Source organism: Poecilia reticulata, linkage group LG20, assembly GCF_000633615.1.
Source record: "Poecilia reticulata strain Guanapo linkage group LG20, Guppy_female_1.0+MT, whole genome shotgun sequence".
Taxonomy (NCBI): Eukaryota; Metazoa; Chordata; class Actinopteri; order Cyprinodontiformes; family Poeciliidae; genus Poecilia; species Poecilia reticulata.
Window position 1 is genome coordinate 23981041 of NC_024350.1, and position 20087 is coordinate 24001127.

Genomic DNA, 20087 nt, shown 5'->3' on the forward strand with positions numbered 1-20087 from the left:
GCTCAGTTTACGTGTAGGTGCTTGTAGGAGAGAACTGGCTCGGTGTGAGAGGAGCAGGAGAGCTCTGCTTGGACGGGCTATGGACCTAAAGGTGGTTTGGAGGGATATGGTTCACTGCACGTGAAGTCCGGCGAGGATTAAACTGAAAAGGAACTTTCTGAAATTATTCGAGCCAATCAGAAGCCCGGATCAGAAGCAGTAAAGGTAGAGAACATCGAAATTTGCGATGTCTTTCTAGTCAGCAAGTGCAGCTGAAGTCGTTTAAGTTGCTACTGTGTTGGAAGTTTGAGCTGGAAGAGATCACACCGATGCGTGTTTTTGTTGCGGTTTTCTAACACAGCAGTGCGCCAGCCTTGAGTTGTTTTTTTTTTTTTCTTACCGTGCCATGCTGTCACAGTTTGCGCACAAATTTTAAAAAATGTCCAGCTGCTGTATGACTTAATTGATAATTCGTTTGAAATGCCCATTGAGGTCGAAAATGATCAAAACAATGCTTTCTCCTGGAACTTTGTCGTATAATTGCAAAATAAGTCACATTATGATCGCGGAGTCTGCAATGCTACATGTTGCGTCGTGCATGAAAATAATTGTGATGACATAGTAATGACGAGTATTTGCTTGGAATATTGACTTCTGTGTACTTGTTTTTGTTGTTTTGTTTTTTATACAGGGGCGCTCCCAGAAAGTTTTTAAATGGGTTGCCTGCTGAGGGCCCCAAACAGTCTTTGAATGGCAAAACAAATAACACCCAATGCCTTGACTGCATTTTTTAAAATGGACATTCTATAAAAATAAATAAATGGGAAATGGCCTGCACTTGTATAGCACTTTATCAAGTCCAGAGCAACCCCAAAGTACTTCACAGTACATTCAGGCAGATGGTGGCAAGTTGCACTGTAAAAAAGTTTGGTACAGACCCCACAACACTGCAGATGTATCACCAATCTGCACCAATCCCGCAGTCTTGTTCACAAATGAGGGAAAAATAGAGCAGGAGATTGATAGGCGGATGTTGTTGTGTATTAGGGCTATGTAATAATATCGATTTTGCGATATATATCGATATTTTCTTTTCTAGAAAAAAATCTATATTCATCCGCAAGTATCGTAACATCCAACTGTCACCTTGCTCACTCACTGCTTGCTTTGCCGGGAGAATGATTAGGTCATCAGGCTTAGAGTGATTCCTTCAGATTTTAAGTGTCAAGTTTAAAAAGGTATTATTTACTTTACAAATGCATGTTAGCTACAGTTTGTACTGTTTCAATTAAAAGAAACATGTTTTCTCACCACTTCTTTGATTCATTTTGTCCAGCTGTCGACTTTAAGTCTGTGTCCATGTCCAACCAGAGCCAGGTATTGTGTAGTTCCAACTCTATAACAGTCACAAAATGTCACCAAAATTACTCTGTCCCTCTAAAATCTTTCAGAAAATCGCAAAAGTGTATTGAATTCTATCGCTTGCTGAATATTGCAATATATATCGTATCGTGAGCAGAATATCGTGTAGCGTATTGTGAGATTATTGTATCACTACAGCCCTATTGTGTATGGTAATAGTTAATACCCCCAAAATTCCCTTTTTTGTAGTGTATTAGTTGTTGCTGCTCAACTTCCTTGCCTTTGTAATTTTGACATTTTTAGACATTGCATTGAATCAAGCGTGGAACATTTTTATAGATGAAGACTGATGCTAGATGGGATGTCTGTAACATGTTCAGAATTGTTTAATTTGTTTTGGCTCTCATGGTCTATCATTATCTCAATTTTACAAGACCAGATGCTTGCTGCCTACTTACAGGAAGCCCCAAGCTCCTTTATTTTATTTTGTATCTAAATATACTTTGGGTCATTCCAAGTACATGGATTGCTATGGATGTAGCCCAGTATCCTCAGAAGAGGTCATTTCTGTAGTATTACTTTAATCTAAGTTAAGATAGTGTAGAAAACAAAATGTTTTGTTGCTTTTAAAGTTCATCAACCCAGAGATTAGAGGCACAGCTAATGCTGATTGCAAGTTTGTTATTCAGATTGGTGAGATGGAGCTTGCTGGTGATTACTTTGAATTTGTTACAGGATATTGCCATAAGGCAGACGAATACAAGTATGAATATTTGACAAGTGAATTCGGGGTTCATGAATAGAGGAAACCGTGATTGTAAACTGTGCTTGGCATAATCTGATTGGCATTCTCAAGAGGAATGCAATCAGTAACTGCTAACAGATGCGGGAGAAAATGAAAACAAAGTACAAACAAAGAGTTTATTGCAGCATTTGTCATCTTGCATCCCAGGGAGGTGTTATTCAGCTTCAAGACAACACAAGCAGAAAACAAGCCTCACAGTAGCACTGCTGTGTGAGCGATAGAGTGGAGGATTTGTTGCCTTTCCCACGCAGGTGTAAAGATGCCGGCCATACAGGAAAAGCCGCATCGGTGGCAGTGCACGCTTCAGAGGCGAGAATGAAATGTCTGCTTGGGTTTGAGTTACATAGGTGGAAGTTTTATCAAGGTCAGCCGGAGGTTGGAAAGATAATATCACGGAAGCCGGAAAAGTTGATGACCCTTGTATTTTCTGAATGGCTGCCCTAACAGTGACTGAAATGAAGAGACTGATGAGATACTCTTTTTCTACTTCTGTGATCCTTAAAGCCACAACAAAAGCAAGTGGCTTAATCTCCTCCACTCCTCATAACCCCCCCTCCTCCTCCAAACACCTGGAAGCCTCCCTAAGGGAGATGAGATAACTTCCCACTGGCCCAGACTGCCACACATCCTCTTCACCCTTCTGCCTCTGCCCAGGGGCGACGACTGTGACTAAATGAGCTGCTTGACCGATCACAAACACACACATACAGACACAAAATCCAAATTCCTTCCTGTGGCTGTGTCAGTTTCTGTGTGTGTGATGAGCTGTGAACAGGTTTTCAAACAGAATAGAGCAGATATTTTGGAGCATCTAAGTGCCTTTGTGTTCAACAGGCAGACAAACTGACCGAGAGTACATTGAATTCATCTTTAAGCATGATTAGCAGTCTCCTTTCATCATTCTGAAGAATGCAGACCATTACTCATACCAATTTTGGGTTACTGTTTTGGAACTTAACTAAAATGTCCCCAGGATGGATATGATTTGAAGGCCTGTGGTAGATGACTGAAAGATACCTGAAAAAGTCAGGTATGAAATAACCAAAGCAAAAATTTACAAAATGGCAGATTTAGTACACACCTTCACCTATTGTTGATTAGCTTTCTAAGTTTAGTTGCTTATTTTCTCGGTTACATCTCCCACACTGAAGAGTGGTCACAGTTCAGGGGATTCCAGGCTGAAAATCATTCAATTTTGGCCTGCGGTTGATTTCTCTGTGCATTTTTGGTACAAAAAGCCAAAAACGATGTTGTCTTTATAGAGGCCTCTATTCTACCAATTGTTGCATTTCTCTTCATAGTGAATTTTAAAGGGATTGTTTATTTTATCTCCCCCACCATCATCTTCACTTTGCATTATGGCGAGAGAAACTTTTTCTGAATCAGTTTTTCATTATTGCATAGACTAGCTTAGGTAAGAAAATATTTTGTTGGAGCTATTTTCTGCATTTATAAACCCTCATTTGCCTTACTTGAAAGTTATGTCTCTCTGTCTTTCCAATTTTGAAGAGTAGGTAGGACAAATGTGCCTTTTGTTTCACATTGTGTTAATGGCCCAGAAAAACAGGAAGTTAAACTAACTCAAAAATCCTCGACACTCTTAACATATCAAAAGCGAAGTATACTTAAAGTATACTCTTTAATTAAACTGGTTTTATAGAAATTGTTGGGGGCATAAATTACTGTAGTAGGCCTTTTGGTCATTTCAGTTACTGTAGTCAATTATTTCTTAAGGTGAAAATCACTCCAATTAAAGTGATTTTCCAAATTCTTTCATTTAGATCTTTCATTGCTTGTGCAAAGAAAAGTTAACTGATTTAAGTGCTTTTCATATATTTACCAGTGGTACCAAGAATGTGGAAGGCTTTCTTCAGTATTTCTTGTTTTCGAGTTCACAAAGCTTCACGGTTCTATCCAAACATTTGCTAGGTTGTGTATGTTAGAAGATGAAAGTATCAACTCTGAATTATGTCACTTTAAAGATCAATAAATCAATGTCATTGGAATATCACTTGAAGAACAAACTGAAGAAAGAGCTGATCATTTTTCTTATTTAAAATATGTTAAAATTATTCTGTTGTTCATTTGAATTAGTATGAACATAAAAACTGCATTCAGTGCTTATGAGTTCAAGTTTTTATTTTGCTGACAAGGATATTTCCATAGTTTTTTATGTTAACTTTTCCTCCAATGTTAGATCTGCAGTGATAACATATACTATTTTTTTAGTCTGCTTTGCTGAGTGAACATGCACATTGAAACTGATAAAGGCCTGACTGATAGTCAAAAGCAGCTGTTTTCTTATGATGTTGCTTTATATAACATGTTGTAATCATTTTTGCTGTTGTTTTATTCAGATCACAGCTGTTTTTTGTTTTTTTTTTTGCTTTTGCTTACTTTAGTGTGTTTTGTCTATTTTCTGAAGATATTTAAAGTGTCGTAATCTGCGGTTTAAGTGGATTTCTTCCACATAGTTTCCCTAAGATTGTGTTGAAGCAATGCTCCAGAGCATTTGGGGTAGCTTTCCTACTTCTATACATTCAGCTTAAACTTTTCCTAAATACTTAGACCCATTTGAAACATGGTGTCAAGTTATTTTAAACTCTGCAGTTATGCTTTTGGATTAGGTTTACAAGTTGGAACTTGGATGCCCTCACAGATAAGTTGAGCGCACTTTATTTGAAAAAACAGCTGGATTTAGTGCAGCAGGCAGTAAAATACTTGCTGGTCTTTTTGTCATTTTATTGTTTTGTACCACTCTAGTCTTGGACATGTGGTGTGGGAAAATAGATTACAACAATGCAACATTTCATACCTTTAACCTAAAGATTTGTAGTTATTTTCTTGTTAGAAATCTAACAATAAATTTTGATTGATTAGCTGATAACAGGAAAACATAAAGCTTTTAATGGGTACATAAATGGTGAATAGGGCCCTTAAAGTACCTATGCTTGTAGAAACCATGTTATAGAGTATAACTGCATCTGAAAAGAGGATTATGAATTCAATGCACCACTGAAAAAAAAGACCTCGCCTTACCACATTTTTTTAGCAGCTTAATCCATGTTTGAATATAATAAAAACTTTGAAAATGGGAGTTTAGAAAGTAAAGGCAGTTTTTAAAGCCTCCACCTGAGTCTTTTTTAAGCAACATTTGGCCAGCCTCCCCACATTCTTTTCTCTGTGGGTTCCTGGCTCTGCTACACTCTTGCCTCACAGATTCAAGGTCAACAAGATAATGCTGACTCCAAGTGCAGCGTCCTGCAAGAGATCGGAACATGATTAAAGAAAAGCTGAACTGAACTGGGATTAGTCTTGGGATGGAATCGCCTCTGGTTCTAAATAAATACTAAACCCAAGATAAGTTACTAATATCCAGTGCTGCCTCAGTATCCCTGTAGGATTTCACAGAATAACTCATTTAAATATAAAAGCTGGAATTTTTAAAATCCTAGTAAATGGTTTCATGTTATTCTGTTGCTGGTTACATTTTGCATTGAATGCAGTAGTTTAATTATAGATAACTTTAATTGTATTTTATTTTTAGTTGATTTTTTTTTTAGTTTTACAATACATACCTAAAAAGTTTGGATTGCATTTTGATGTGAAACCTCTGAGTCGTAAATCTTTTTTTTAGGGTGTGCTGCTTGGTTTACAAATTTCATGTAAAGTACAATGTTAGGACCCAAACATCACTTTTCAAATCAGCAGGGGCTGTTCTTGCTGCCGCTTCTACATAAAATGATGATCTGAGAGAAACAGGACGCAGAAAGATGGAGATGTCTATTTAATGACTGGATTGTTAACCAGGATATTTTGTTGGGGTATAGGGTTTGTTTTTAGGGGTGCGGCATCCCAACTGAGAGGACAAGTGGCGCCGAAACTGTGTCTAATCCCAAGTGTCATTGGAGGGGTGGGGAGTTTTAAGCTGCTCTGACAGAAGGCCTTGATGGACCTGCCACTGACCAATGCTGATAATGAGGCAAGCCAGACAGAATTTTACACGCTGTCTCAAACGCAACGCCAGTGGACTAATCAGACCAGCTAATCAGGTCTGAGCTCTTCTCTGTGCCCAGTTCTGCAGCAAAAACAGAGCTGTATTACCACTGGCTTAAGATAACAACAGCGGTCTGACTTGGTGCTGCTCTACCCCAAAAAGGCATGCAAAGGTGATGAAGATCCTAAGAAGTTTGGATCATCTTGACAGGCAAAGGCAGTGACATTTTTAACCTTGTGCCCTTACGCTCCTTTGGAGCACCATGAATGCTGTTTGTCAACATAGGAGTTTTACTGGCTGGTTATTTAACATATTTCTTCAACTTGTTTGCCCTTTTACAAAACCTACTGTTTAAACTACACAAAGAAGGCAAAGAGGCAATTCCATTACTTAGCAAAAAGTTGTTTTAATTTGTGATGATTCCGACTAATGCATTTCGAATTGAAGAGCAATAATGGAATCACTCTGGAGTAAAGACAGCTTGCATTAATTATGTCTGAATTTACAGTTATGGTTCTGGCCATGTTACTAAGCAGTGGTAGAAGTATAAATGTTGTGGCTGAGGCTCAACACCAGCATAAGTCTGCAGTGGAAAAGTACATCTGAGTACCAACAGTGAACAGGGCTTATATCTGACAACATTTAAACCAGTGACTTATAACTTTAATTTTAGCATCTTTGTTAAACGTAGTCAGATTTGGCAGTTGTTGGATTTAGTTGTTTGGTTTGTCATTGGTATTTAGTAATTCTTGACCAGTATGTGCAGATTTAGGCATCTTTTGGTCAACGTCATTGTTGGTTTTGATTGGTTAATGAAAAAATGTTATGGCCAGCACTTTCATGTTGGTGAAATGTAATCTACACTTCAGTTGAGTAAAGGGACAGCTAAAGAATTTGAGTTTGCTAAAATAAAACTCAATATGTCCATCACTGGGGTTTCCAAATGATATAGCCGTGCTTACATTTGACCTCTTATTTTGAACTCGCAAAATTCAAAGGATTGAAATTGGATATCATTACTTACTACATAAATGTCAGCCAAAGCCAAAGTGAAAATCACCTTTCTGACTTTGGGTAAAGTCTGAAATAAATTTACCTCATTCTGTTAAGGTTAATCTTTTACAGCTACTCTGATATTTATCCCCAAAGATATTTCCTCCCCTGAACATCCTAATTTCCCATAACGTTCAATTATCCTCTGTTGGTTGTGTGCATTTTCACTAGCTGCTCTATATAAGTAAAGTTCATCAGTTGATGTTAGACAGCGCTGGAGCAAAAAGTAACTTGCCAAAAAAAATTTTCATTCATATATGCAAAGGCCATGCAAAAGTATGTTTAAGAAGTGCAATTCTTGCAACTACAACCAATTTCTACAACACTTTTTATGGAAACCATTTTTGTGATTTATTTTTAACACTTAGTTAAAAACAAAATGTAGGGATTTTTAAATGGTGGTCCCAAAGCTCACGCTTCTCTAATGTATAAATACAATGTGACATAAGACCTATTTCTATTGGTCTCCTGTCCCTATGTTTCCCATTTTATGTTTCCCTTCATCATGGGAAACATAAAACAACATGCCATTCATGCAAGCCAGACATTCATAGGGCAGAAATTAGGTACTCCCTGAAGTTCCCCATATCTGCTGTTGGAGCAATAATTAATAACCTCTAAAACAACTGGAACTGTGACAAACAGGCTGGATGATGACCAAGCAGTAAAAAATACAGAAAAACTGCAGCAACAGAGTAGCTTCTTAAGAACACTAAGTAAGCTTGACCAATTTACATTTAAAGCATAAGTAAGCATCTCAATGTTGGCAAGAATAGTTTTGGGCATTGTATTTGAATATATAGGTTGAATTTTCCCCCTTTACCTCCAATTTAAACCTTTGGAATGCAAGTCTATCCTACATCTGGACCCATTTGTTTGCGTCAAAGGAATGAGCCTCACTTCAAAAGACGATTCAGAGATGGAGTACTGGGATGATTTCACAGCTCTGAGCATCTGGCTCAAACCTATTTTGATCCTCTGTATTTTATTTCCCGCTGGCTCGCTCTTGGTGAAGATAAAGGGATGGGTTGGCAGCACAGCAGCTGAATTATTTAAAGTCAAATAAGCCGCATTCATAAGATATTTGAAGTACGTTTTCCAGCTAATACAATGAGTGCACAGATTTGTCTTGCACTAAGCAAGATGACATGGATGATAGGAAGCACCTGTAATTTGCAGCAGTAAAGTTTCTCTTGGCTTTTGGAGCTAATTTGTTGTAACTAATTGGTTTGATAGATGTGGAGTGTGCGGCACGGTTCTCTTAATGTTTTTGCCTCAACTGGGGTTTCATGCTTTACATACGCAAGCTTGTCATATTTTCTACTAATTGATCATGTATTTTGTTTAGACTGCAGTTTAAAAAGTGCAGTTGCTGCTAACACATTAAAGCATAAGTCCAGAGATTTAATGGTTTCTACTGTTAATTGACTGGGACAAAGGTGGATGATTGGGAATAAGTTTTTGGACGAGTCAGCAAAAATATGAGGGGAAAAAGTACAGTAACATTGAGTGTTAGGTGCTTGTCTGTGATTCTTTTTAAAACCCTGGGCTAATTATTAAGTATCTGCTCATGCAAGCAGAAAGCAGGTATAATAAATATGCGGCACAAAGAAGCCATGCAGTCTTCAGGAAGTTGCTAATTGGTTTCAAGAATTCCTGACAACACGTTGTGTCTTACAAGATAACTGGTTTCCCATAGAAAAAAAACCAAAAAACATTGTTTGTATCAGTTATTTAAATACACTCATGTGTATGGACCCCTATTTGGTGGCATATATTCAACAATGTTTCTGAAACATTCCTTAGTGATTTTGGTCCAAATCAACTTGATAATATCACAGTTCCTGTAGATTTGTCCGCTTAACGTCCATGAGGTGAATTCACCTTTCCACCGCCTCTCAAAGGGTGCTCTGAGTGATTGAGATCCGATGACCATGGAGACCGATGAAGTATAGCAAACTCATCGTTTTCCTCCTGGATAAAACCCATCAGAAGATGGGTACACTGCGGACATAAAGAGATGGACAGGATCAGCAATAATGCTTAAATAACTTGGAGCTCATTGATCCAATGTGCAGAAAGGAAATATTCCCTGCATTGTTACACTACCAGCACCAGCCTGACGCTCCTGAATCCCTTTATGTTGTTGACACCAAATTCTCATGCGACACTACAGTTTTTGTATTGAACTGAGCGCGGTGGCAATCCAGTGTCGGCTTCAGCTGGCGTAGTCACTTACTTCAAGGTTCAACTTGCTGTACAGTCAGAGATGGTGCTCCTCATACCATGGCAGCAACAAAGGGTTATTTCATCAATGTTTCCTTCTCTGCTGTCTTGAACCAGTCTTCATTACATCTAGATAGCTAACTGCACTGAAACGGTGTGTTAACAAGCATTAAAAAAAGATATACCTAAAGTAGTTAGCATATGTTTCACTCTTCCTTTTGTGAACTTTCAGTTTGCTAGACAGCACAAAGGATTTTTTTTTTACAGGAGAGAATAAAACTTTGTTTCTCTTTGTAAAAACAGCCGTAACTCATGCAAAGACCGGTTTTCTGATAAGTGATGGCAAATGTGTCCACTTTTTTGTTTTACCATGAAGGATTTATCTGCACATGTAAGCAAATCGAGCACATGTTGCGCAGTTCTGGGCTGTTCTAAATGTTCAGTCTCACGGTCGACATCCAGGAGCAAGTTGGGACAAATCAAGCCGTAAGCAAATAGTTTGCGTGTGTTTGTTTGGCAAGAAGGATAGTAGGTAGGTGAGAAGCAGACTGAATATGTGCAAATTACTACATTCAGTAAGGGTTCTTTCGGTCTTGGTGTAAGTCTGGACCTGTTATCTTTTATAACTGCCTGTCTTTAGTGCAAGGCTTAAGTAACTTTTTGAAAAGCAAAACATTTTGGTAATGACTTATTAGAATATACTCAAAAACAAGATGAGCCTTTCAAGAAAAGAATATAGCATACTCAATTTTGTGTTGGCAGGTTAGTTATCAAACATTGGCCACAAAAACTTCCATTGATGGAACAAGTAGGAATACCCTTTGCTTTATGAGAAAAAGAACTAAGGTCAGAAAGAAAACACAAACTCTCCTGTTAAACAAACTCAAAGTGATTGTGTGACTATGTCTGCCATCAAAATCCTGGTTTATGTCTTTTTAGTGGAAATGCTGGCAACGTCTGATTTACAGCTGTGCCAGGAATGGCACAATTGGCAGAAGTTTAAACCTGAAGCCGGTGTTCCACCATTAAGTTGCTTCCTCAACTGCAGGACTTGTGTTAGATATTCACCCCAGTCAACCATGTCAACCCACTCATTTACCAAATATCAAACCGATATGTGTCTATCATTTTAGCCCCATGAGTTTGAAGACTAGCTTTGGATTTGCATCAACACCAAAACCCATGTTGTAGTGTTGGAGCAGTTTGTTTTTTATTAAATAAAAGTGTCTGTTTCAACTTGTCTTATTTATTACGTTTAGGGTTGCTGCAGGTATCCAGAATTTAACCTCTGAACCTTCATGAAAGTGAGAAATATTCAGACACATTCAATAAGTCCCTAACACTCCGTAACTTGGGCTGGACAGTCATGGTGGAATTTAAATGGCTCACATAAAAACAATGGCTTTCCCCCTGCTGTCTTCCTACTGTGGATTGTGTGTTTGCTTGCAATGTGCTGCTGGATCGTTAGGGATGTGGTAGATGGTTGTAGCGGTGGGGGGGGCGGTGTCTGCATCCGCTATGGAGTGGAGTAGAGAGGGAAGGGAGCAGGACAGGGGCCAGTTGTGCAGAGCAAGTGCTGCGACGATAACACAGGAAGAGACTGTTTCTCTCTCAGAGCGGGGAGTTTCTAGTCTCACATGGAACTCACTGGTGGACTGTTGAAACTTGGCAAAAATGGTAAATAGTGCATTTTTTTAGCTCTCTACCAGGTTTTGTGTTTCATTTATTATTGGAGATTGAATATTATGTTAACTATTAATAAGCACAGGGCAAATAATAGCAGAACTAGTGTGCAATGCATTTAATGCTTTATATGTTTTTTTTTTCTCACAGCTCCTTTTACAAGGTGTCTAAAATATATTTGTAATGCTTTCTTTATCTTATTATCTTATGTAATGCCCTGTGTTGTAGCTACGATCCTGATTTGCATGAGATTCGTTTGCTATCCTTCTACTCAATCTGATATTTAATTAATTCATAAGAGTTGTTATTACTGTTTTGCATATTTCATTTTGTGAGGGTCTCTTAATATTTACTGGGTTTTCTGGCACCGTTCTTCCTCTCCATTGTAAGCTTTGATTGTTAATACTATAAAGTCATCTGAATTAACACACCAATTAACAAACAACCCCATCTGTGAAAGGTCATGTGAGGTTTGTAGCAAAAGGATTAGAGGAGGAATGCATCGGTGGAGGGAGCGGACAGAGGGTGGTGTTTGCAGTGAATGGGAATGGATGACTGGGGAATTTTGATATAATGTCTTTTAGAGTATAGAAAACAAAGGCTGATCGTCAGACCACAGACAGAGTACAGACCAGTTGTGTAGAGCTTTCTGTAGACTCATGCGCTTGATTTTCAATTAACTCTCGCTCTGCTGAACACTGTCTCTGAGGCACACATAAACACATTTATCCTAAGGAGATGAGGGCAGTCCGGCTTGAACTTTTTCTCTTATCACATCAATTTTCCCAGGCTTTGCTCTTTCTTTGAAATAATGTGTTGGAATGAAAAGAAAAAAAAAAAGGAAAGTTACAGCATTTCTAAAAGCTGCCTTGTTCCGTTTATAAGTTTGCTGTTGAGCTCACATCCCGGTAATTACCGTAAGCTGTACGTCTTCTCCCCAGAGCTCCAGCCAAATTAGCATCTTAAGTGAAAAGTCGTGCTCCCAACATCAGTGTTTGCATTTTTAAAGCCATAACAACCTCCTCTTCCGTCCTCTGTTGGCATTCTTTCCACCATATAGAACGGGTGAATAAAACGTGTTTCTCTGGTTACCTTGTGTGTATTTGCTCTGGTTGTGCACATAGTAGATGTTGTGTGAATACATTCTATTGTTTTAAGATAAACACCTCCACAGGTGACCTTTGTTTGGTATCTTTGGATGATATAGTAGTACCATAAAAAAGTACTTACACCCCTTGAACTTTTTGTTTTGTTTTGTCACATTTTAACATCACTTTTCTGTTTGAAGGAATCTTATGTAATAAACCAGTAAAAACAATACTTAGAATTTTAAGGTGGAGGGAAAATTGTGGGTTGTTTTAAATTTCTTTGCAAACAAAACCTTAAAATTGCTGTATGCATTTTCTGTTGACCCTCTTTATCTCTGATACCCTTAGATAGTTTCCTAAATGTCTAATTTATTCTCTGAACTCTGAAGACGTTTGTCCAAGAGACATTTACCTAAGAACATTTGTTAAGTTATGAAACAATATCCCAAGCTTTGAAATTTTTTAGGGTACCATTTGATTCATCACCCCAACATGGAAAGAGAAGGACATCAATCCTAACAGAAAGGCAAGGAGCGCATTAAACTTAGAAGCACTAGGTCCATGGTTACTCTGGAGGAGTGTCAGAGTTTCACAGCTCAGGTGTTGTGAAAATGCCAGTTTCTAGAAGCTGGGACATGCCCCCCCAAATATTCTACTTGTTAAAAACTCATTTACAAATTCCTTCCACTTTAGAATCATGCAGAAAATTTTGTTTTTGTCTAAAACAAAATCTTTACAAAATGCCTTGCTTTTGTCGTTAAATGTGACAAAATATAAAAAAAACTGTGGTGTTACATTTAATAGTGACATGCTGCAGCTAACAGGTCAAACGGGGTTTGTGGAAAAATTTCAGGCAAATGTCCACTTCTTACAGTAAAAAAGAGGGTTTGTGTAAGAGAAAGTCATTATAACTCGAGCTGTATACTGTAGATTATGAAAGAACGTAGGCACCAATCAGATGGCTTTGTGTGGACTGGCTGCAGGAGGTGTGCATAACGGCAACCTTTGAGGCCACGTCTATACTTAAATCTCCATGAGTGACACAGCAGGCTCCTGCTGGGATCCACCATTATTCTTAACAATCATAATTTACTTTAATCGTTCCAGCTCTGCTCCACGTGGCAGCCTGTCCGTCAGGAGCCAAGACGACACCGGGATGACATAACTTCATCTGCATTGCTTTAAGAAATCATAAAACATAGCCACTTTGCTTTTAAAAAGCTCTTTAAAGACTCACAACATGTGATAAGTTGCAGTAAAAAAGCTCTTATAGACGAGTTGAAAATCTAGAAATGACAGCTCCGACCTGCTCTGTTTGAACAGTACCTCAACACACAGACCCGAGCTTTCTTCATGATGACAGCAGACTGTTGCATAAATGTTTGCAGGATGTCCCGGGTTCAGGTCACATTTTCTGGAACAATGGCCCGAGTCACTCATGCACGCACCCAGTCCTTCTTTACATCCCTCTTACTCTTTCATGGGCGTGCAAACAGACTCACACAAAGAGACAGAGTGCAACCAAACTACTTCCAGCCTTCTCTGTTTTTTTTTTTTGTTTTTTGTTTTTTTTTCCCCACAACCATGGCTGTTTGCCTGATCACTGCTTGCCCACACTGCATTAGTCTTGACATCCATGTCATATAAAGCTCCCTTCATGCATGGCATTCAGGCAAATTTAGGAGCAAAGGCTTGATGACTCGAGGAAAAGGTTGGCTGCAACTGCAGCCACACAACTGAGACTTCTGATTAGGCACCGAGTTATTTCTAGACCTTCTCTAACATTCTCTAATCACAGTGACTATTGGACATGTGCGTTTTATAACAGCCTACGGGCATTGACTGCAGCTCACCACACAACACGCCATTTTCAGATTTTTTTTTTTTTTTTGACACGTTCAGGTGTTATATTGCCTCCTAGCAGCCTTGTTTCATGACTTTGTACCTTTCCATATTTCAGTATTGAAGCTAACGCCAATGTCTCTGTTTCACATTCATCATAGCTGTCAAAGCCAATGCGGTGTAAAACAGAGACTCACAGGCTGCACAATTTTGACTGGAGTGTGGGATGGAATGCACTGTAGGTCCAAGAAAGCTAAAAGAGGGTTTTGCAGTCGCGGCTTTCACATCTGAAAGCTGTTGGCTGGGACAGCTGTGTTTTCATTACATTCAAACTGATAATATTCTGGTAAGCTCAAAATTATTCATATTCCTGGCATATTTAAACTTGAAGACCCAAGATTTTTTTTTTTACTGACAGATTTTAGCAATATTTAAAAATAAAATCCACTTTTGTTTCATCAATTTGCTTTGGTAGTGGTAATGCCCAAAACGTTTAAACACATTAAACTGTGATGTCACCATGGAATGAAGAATTTCAGTTGCAGTACCTACCACATCACCACCAAGATTGCTGCATAAGTGACCTTTTCTACATTCTGCCTCCACAGTCGTAGAGTAACAACAATGAAGCTTAAAATTTCAAAATAACCCAGGATCAATGCTCATTGTAATATAGGAAATGTGATTGAGGAGCAACTCTATCTGATATTTTTTCAGGTTGTGGGAGAATAATAGAATTTAAATAATAATTGTTTTTATTTTATTAATTTAAAGCCTAAATGTCTAAACAATCTAAACATTTGAAAACCTGAAACTAAAAGGTATTCCTCATATTGCTCTCTCCCTTCTGCTGAATCCAGGCCAGGTTTGCAGCCTTTACAAACCAAAGAGCAATTTCTGCCTTCGGTCAAGTAAAATAAAATGTGTTAAACATTACCTCTTAAAAAAAGATAATGTATTTACAAAAGAAAACTTGCATCTGTGTTTAAAAAACTCTAGTGTTATTTTTGGTTTTAAGGTAAAGTGTTTTTTTTTATTTTAAAATAAAGAAAAACACAAAACTTTTACACATAGAGGATACATTTTATTTTTTGGAATGTTTCCATTTATGCACAACGATGTAAAAAACAATGGATAGTTACAATAGTTGCTAATATATCTAAAAATATATTACTGATACTTTCAGTGCTATTTTTTCTAGAACTTCAATGTGTTTATTCCATTAAAAAACAGGGGGGAAAAAAATCTAAAACCTGTCCTACATCTGTATTCAAAAACATTCGTTGGTCATATATGATTTTTAGCCATATTAGTAAGAGCCATGGAAGATCCAGTTGTTCCTCCAGAACCACAGTCCAAAGCGTAACAGACAAACTGTTCAATCAACATAGCATTTCAGTCATAATAAAAGGCAAGCTACAAGGGAAAGTGAACCTTTGATCAAGGCCAGGTTTGGAAAAATAGAGCCACTGCATTCACCAAAAAGTTTAAAAAATATTTCTGTTTTATCTTTCTGATGGAAATCTATTATATTTTGTGCTGTTGCAGAAAAAAAATGCAGTGAAGCTTAAATTTTTAAACTTCTTAAAGATTTTTTTAGTTTGTATTATTCTTCTGCACCTTTGGAGTTTTCAGATGATATTTAGGTTTACACAGACATACCGCGCTGACATAATTAGTACCTAAAGTTGGTGGAAACCGCTGGTTCTCCCAGTGGAGCGTGCGAGAAGCTTGAGCAGCGGTGTGGGAGGGTTGTTTGCTTCCACCATCACTGAATGAGCTTTTAAATCATTCAGTGCTCAGATTAAGTTCCCAACACTTGTCTGGTTTCAGGTTACATGTTAACTCCATGTGACCTCATTCCTTTTAAAGGTCACCATAACATTACGTTACAAACGCATGAGCGCTCTTTAATGCTGTTACATGGAGCATCACATTTTAATCCCTGATTTATGCAACGTATTGGTGTGAACGGCTCACATGTCTTGCATTTAGGTCTCTCATGCTGCTTCTTTCTTCTTTTTCTTTTTTCTGCTAAAGAGGTTGATTTGCTACCAGGCTCTTCTGTTTTCTTTGATGAACATCTCCTTTTCCATTTCAAGCTCCCACTGGCATTTTTTAGCCATGTTGTTTTTGTTTTTCTTCCTTTTCTCCCTTTTCTTTCATCAGTCTTTACAGGCCATGATTGCTTCTCTTCACTCTGAGCTTGACATTCAGAGGTATTTGATGAAAATCCAATCACCCTACCAAGTTAGTTTGCCTTTTGTCTTATCTGCATCATGCTGGGTTTGTGTGTCATAGGGTGTGTGTGTGTGGCTGTGTTCTCACCCCTACTAGCATCTGTTGTGTGACCGTGTTCCCAACCTTTGTGCTTCTCGCCTTGGCTGCCAGGCTGAACTGGTCCAGCCAATGAAGGCTTCTAAAATATCAAGTTAAAAAAACAAAACTTTGTTTTTTAACATTTTCAACAAATGACTATGAATGTTCAGTAGCATGTATTAGATAACCCAATAGTGCTCTGTACATTTTGTCATATTACAAACAAGTGACAATTGAGTGGAAAAATGTAAAAATGTTTTATCGAATAATAATCAGAAAAAGGGTGTGCATAGTATTCAACCTCTCAGAATTAATACTTTGTAGAATCTTCCTTTACTGCAATTACAACGGTGAGATTATCTGAGGTTTGTTCCTACCAGCTTTGCATGATTTGCAGAATTTTCTTTGCAAAAAAACCCAAAAAAACAAAGCTCAACCACAGTTAGATTAGATGGAGAACATTTGTCAACATTAATATTCAACATTCATGTCTTGCACAAAATGCTCAAGTGCAGTCAGAGCTGAGAGTCCTTTCATCTAAACCAACCCACTGACTTTAAGTTCCGACTCTATTTATTGTTTCTATAAATTGTTTTCAAGGAACGTTTTTGAGATTAATGCGTCCCTGCACATTTGCATGGCTGCTGTGTTTTAGCTTGTTTTGTCACTGTGCATGAATCAAGCAGGGCAATGTGTTTGACTTAAAAAAAAAACACAGGACAGAGTCCAAGTTATGAGCAGTGTGGTCCTGCAAAGCAAACAATTTCAAATTTGAACTTTTATCTTTCATTCCAGGATTGCAAACTTTATGTGCAGTTTCATCATAAGCATCTGTGGTCTCACTCCTGTTTCCATTTGCCTCCTCCCACTCCAGAGCAGAAGTCCAAAACACGGCCCCAGCCCACAGCCCGGCGTTGGGGATCAGGTCGACCACCTATCCTTGGCCTCACTAGAGTCGCTGGACGCCATGTCTGAAACGGACGCACCCACAGCCTTCACCCGCGGCAGCCGAGTCCGTGCCAGCCTGCCAGTGGTGCGATCGACCAATCAGACAAAGGACCGCTCATTAGGTATGCTCCCTTGTTTGCTTCTTTGGTATCTTAGCCATACATTTATACTTGAATCTTTTTTTATGTTTTGTCACATTACAACTGCTGCTATCAGACACATTTTGCCTTGGCATACCGTATGTCATGCGGTGTCGGAATCTATGTATTATTTAAAGTACTATGTTGTGGAAACCCTGAAAACACCATTTCCATAAATGGTGGTGGCAGCATCATGAGGCGGGTTTACTCGAAACTTGATTAAAGGGGATGGGGTATGGAGCTAAAGGGGCTTAATGAGGTTTAAAGGGGCATGAATACTTTTACAAGGGATTGATATCTGCATTGGATAATGCATCAGGACTAGCGGTGTAGCATCCAGACTGTTAGTTCAGAAAGACACAGTTGCGGAACTTGTGTGTTGTGTTTTATTACATCACTTGAAGCAAATACAGTAGTCCTTAAATAAGGCTGATGACTTTGCAGGAGAAGCATTTATAAAGCTTATGTTATTATCAGAAAGGACAGCTAAAGAAAGTGTTCTGAGGAAGTACTTTATTACAAAGTTTATGAGCCTTCTGTACATGGTGATGTCTTTCTGCAATGCGGCACTGAAACCAGGCCTGTAATAAAACTTTTAAAGTCAAGTACAAAATAAGGTAGAAGACTTTGCAATTTCCACATCTTTTGTTGCCAACAGTTCCTCTAATTTTCAGTTTACTTTGCAAAACTATGTTTTCCACTAGTTCTAAAGACTCAACATAAACAAATTAATGATCAGGGTTGTCCTTTCCCTAACTGCATTGCATTCCTATTTTTCATGAGAGAGCCAGAAAACCTTCCCTGTCAAAACTGAGTAGTGCAAAGCAGAGCAGAGTAGTCTTAGCCCGGGGCTGGAAGTTAGTGAGACTGGGGAGTCAGTGAATCAGGATGGGTCTCTTGAGCAAATGACCCTAATGGCTGCAAACTCAGCCCTGTGGCGGGCCCACCATCACCTCACTACTCCATAGGCTTACATCGCAAAATGAAAGAGAAAATATATTAGAAGAAGAAGAAATTTACTAGTTGAACTACTTTTTTTTTTCTTTTCATGTCTCCCCCAGATGGCTTAACAGCCTCAGTCTACAAATTTACATTGAAAATCTTTTCTCTTTAAATTGATAAACTTCTACGCTCAGTACGAATAAAACACCTACACTATCCATATTTTTGCAATAAAGGCTTGTAGACAAGTAAACAAAAAACAGTTGATGTTGGTACTAACATCTTCTGAAGAAGATCAACGTGCAAAATGCAAAAAATAGTTTGTTCCTTTTTTTTTTTTTTGAGAAAGCTTCTTCATGCCTCTCTCTTCATTATTCGCTGTCTTGCCCTAAAAACTGTCAGGATTGACTTCTCTAAAGTGAAGAACTTACGGGTGGATGATTTTGTTTATTCAGGGCTAATTTGGCTGTTACACCATGTTGAAATCCCAATGTTTGGTTAAGGGAATTAGGTTTTAAAACCTGAACTGACAGCGGGAGCAAGATGAGCATTCATCATAAAAACAACCAAATATCAACTTCTTCAATGAGAAAATTTGTTAACAAATCTACATATTTGACCTTTGTTTAAAAGAAAAGGGACAAAAAGAAATAAATTTTTGAAAGAAAGTTAATAAATAACATTTGCAGTTTACCACAAGATGTGCAGGGGACACAGTAATAAATGTAGTCTTAAACATTAAACATAAACAACCTTAAACATTCATCCAAAGCTAGTATTAAACAGTTCAATTCAAAGAATACACACTAGTCAAGTCATCACAAACAAGTGACAAGAGTATTTGCAGTGGAAGGTAGTTTTACATTTTTGAATAATGGGGGGGTGGGGGTGGGGGGGTTGAACTGAAATGCTCAACCGTATTATCAGATTTCCTCTTTTCTTCCACTGAACTGTTTTGAACTAATTTATGTTCTTTTGTCACATGAAACCGCAATAAAAGCATGCTGCTAAGAAAATCTCATGAAGAATTTGAGCCACTCTTGTTAAACCTGTTAGTGTTTATGACTGGTTATAAGTTAACCGTCGTTTTAAAAAGTTTTACACTGTTATTCAAAACTGTAACTCTCACTTACGGTTACTAATGGTTTTTAACGACTCATTCAAAATCATCAGTCAGCTCTGACATCAGCAAACTGCTACGTAATTGAACACAAAAATGATTATGTTTCTACTCTCCCAGAATTCACTGACAAAAAATAAATACATATCTGAATGCTCCCAGTGATCCCTCTTAATGTTCAACAAATCAACACTTAATTGTTTTGCCTTAAGATGTTAGTTTCCTGTTTATTTTTAATATGCATTCTTGTTGCAAAACTGTATGTACTTTTTTGCTTTCATCATTACATCATTATACCGTTTTTGCCTTCAATCTAATAAATGGAAAGATATCTTTAATTCACTTTACAATTCAGGACAAAAAAATAATTGTGGTTTAATTTATTTTTTCCGTCATGTTCTATCTACCTCTTATATTTCTTCTTTCAACTTCTTTCCACCACCCCTTTTAGTTTTGTCTTAGTTAGTATACATTTTTTCCTGTTGAAATCTTAGTGAATCCTCCCATGGAATTCCTAAGACCTGTGTGCATATGCAGAAAATGTAAAAATTTTGCAAAATGGTGGATGTATTATTGCAAGGAC

The 20087-nt window shown here is 37.9% G+C and overlaps 1 protein-coding gene across 26 annotated transcripts in view; it reads left to right on the plus strand.

Moving 5' to 3' along the window:
* Positions 1-20087, plus strand: part of kiaa1217 (KIAA1217 ortholog) — a 128526-nt gene that overhangs the window by 76695 nt on the left and 31744 nt on the right. For 21 of the 26 annotated variants that reach the window (XM_008396773.2, XM_008396772.2, XM_008396762.2 and 18 more), the window contains exons 3-4: positions 16205-16285; positions 17229-17424. In XM_008396773.2, coding sequence (XP_008394995.1) covers positions 16205-16285; positions 17229-17424 — 277 coding nt within the window. Of the gene's footprint in view, positions 1-25; positions 205-10982; positions 11100-16204; positions 16286-17228; positions 17425-20087 lie in introns of those variants that run through there. The other 5 variants (XM_008396766.2, XM_008396791.2, XM_008396775.2 and 2 more) reach the window with 4 other exon arrangements.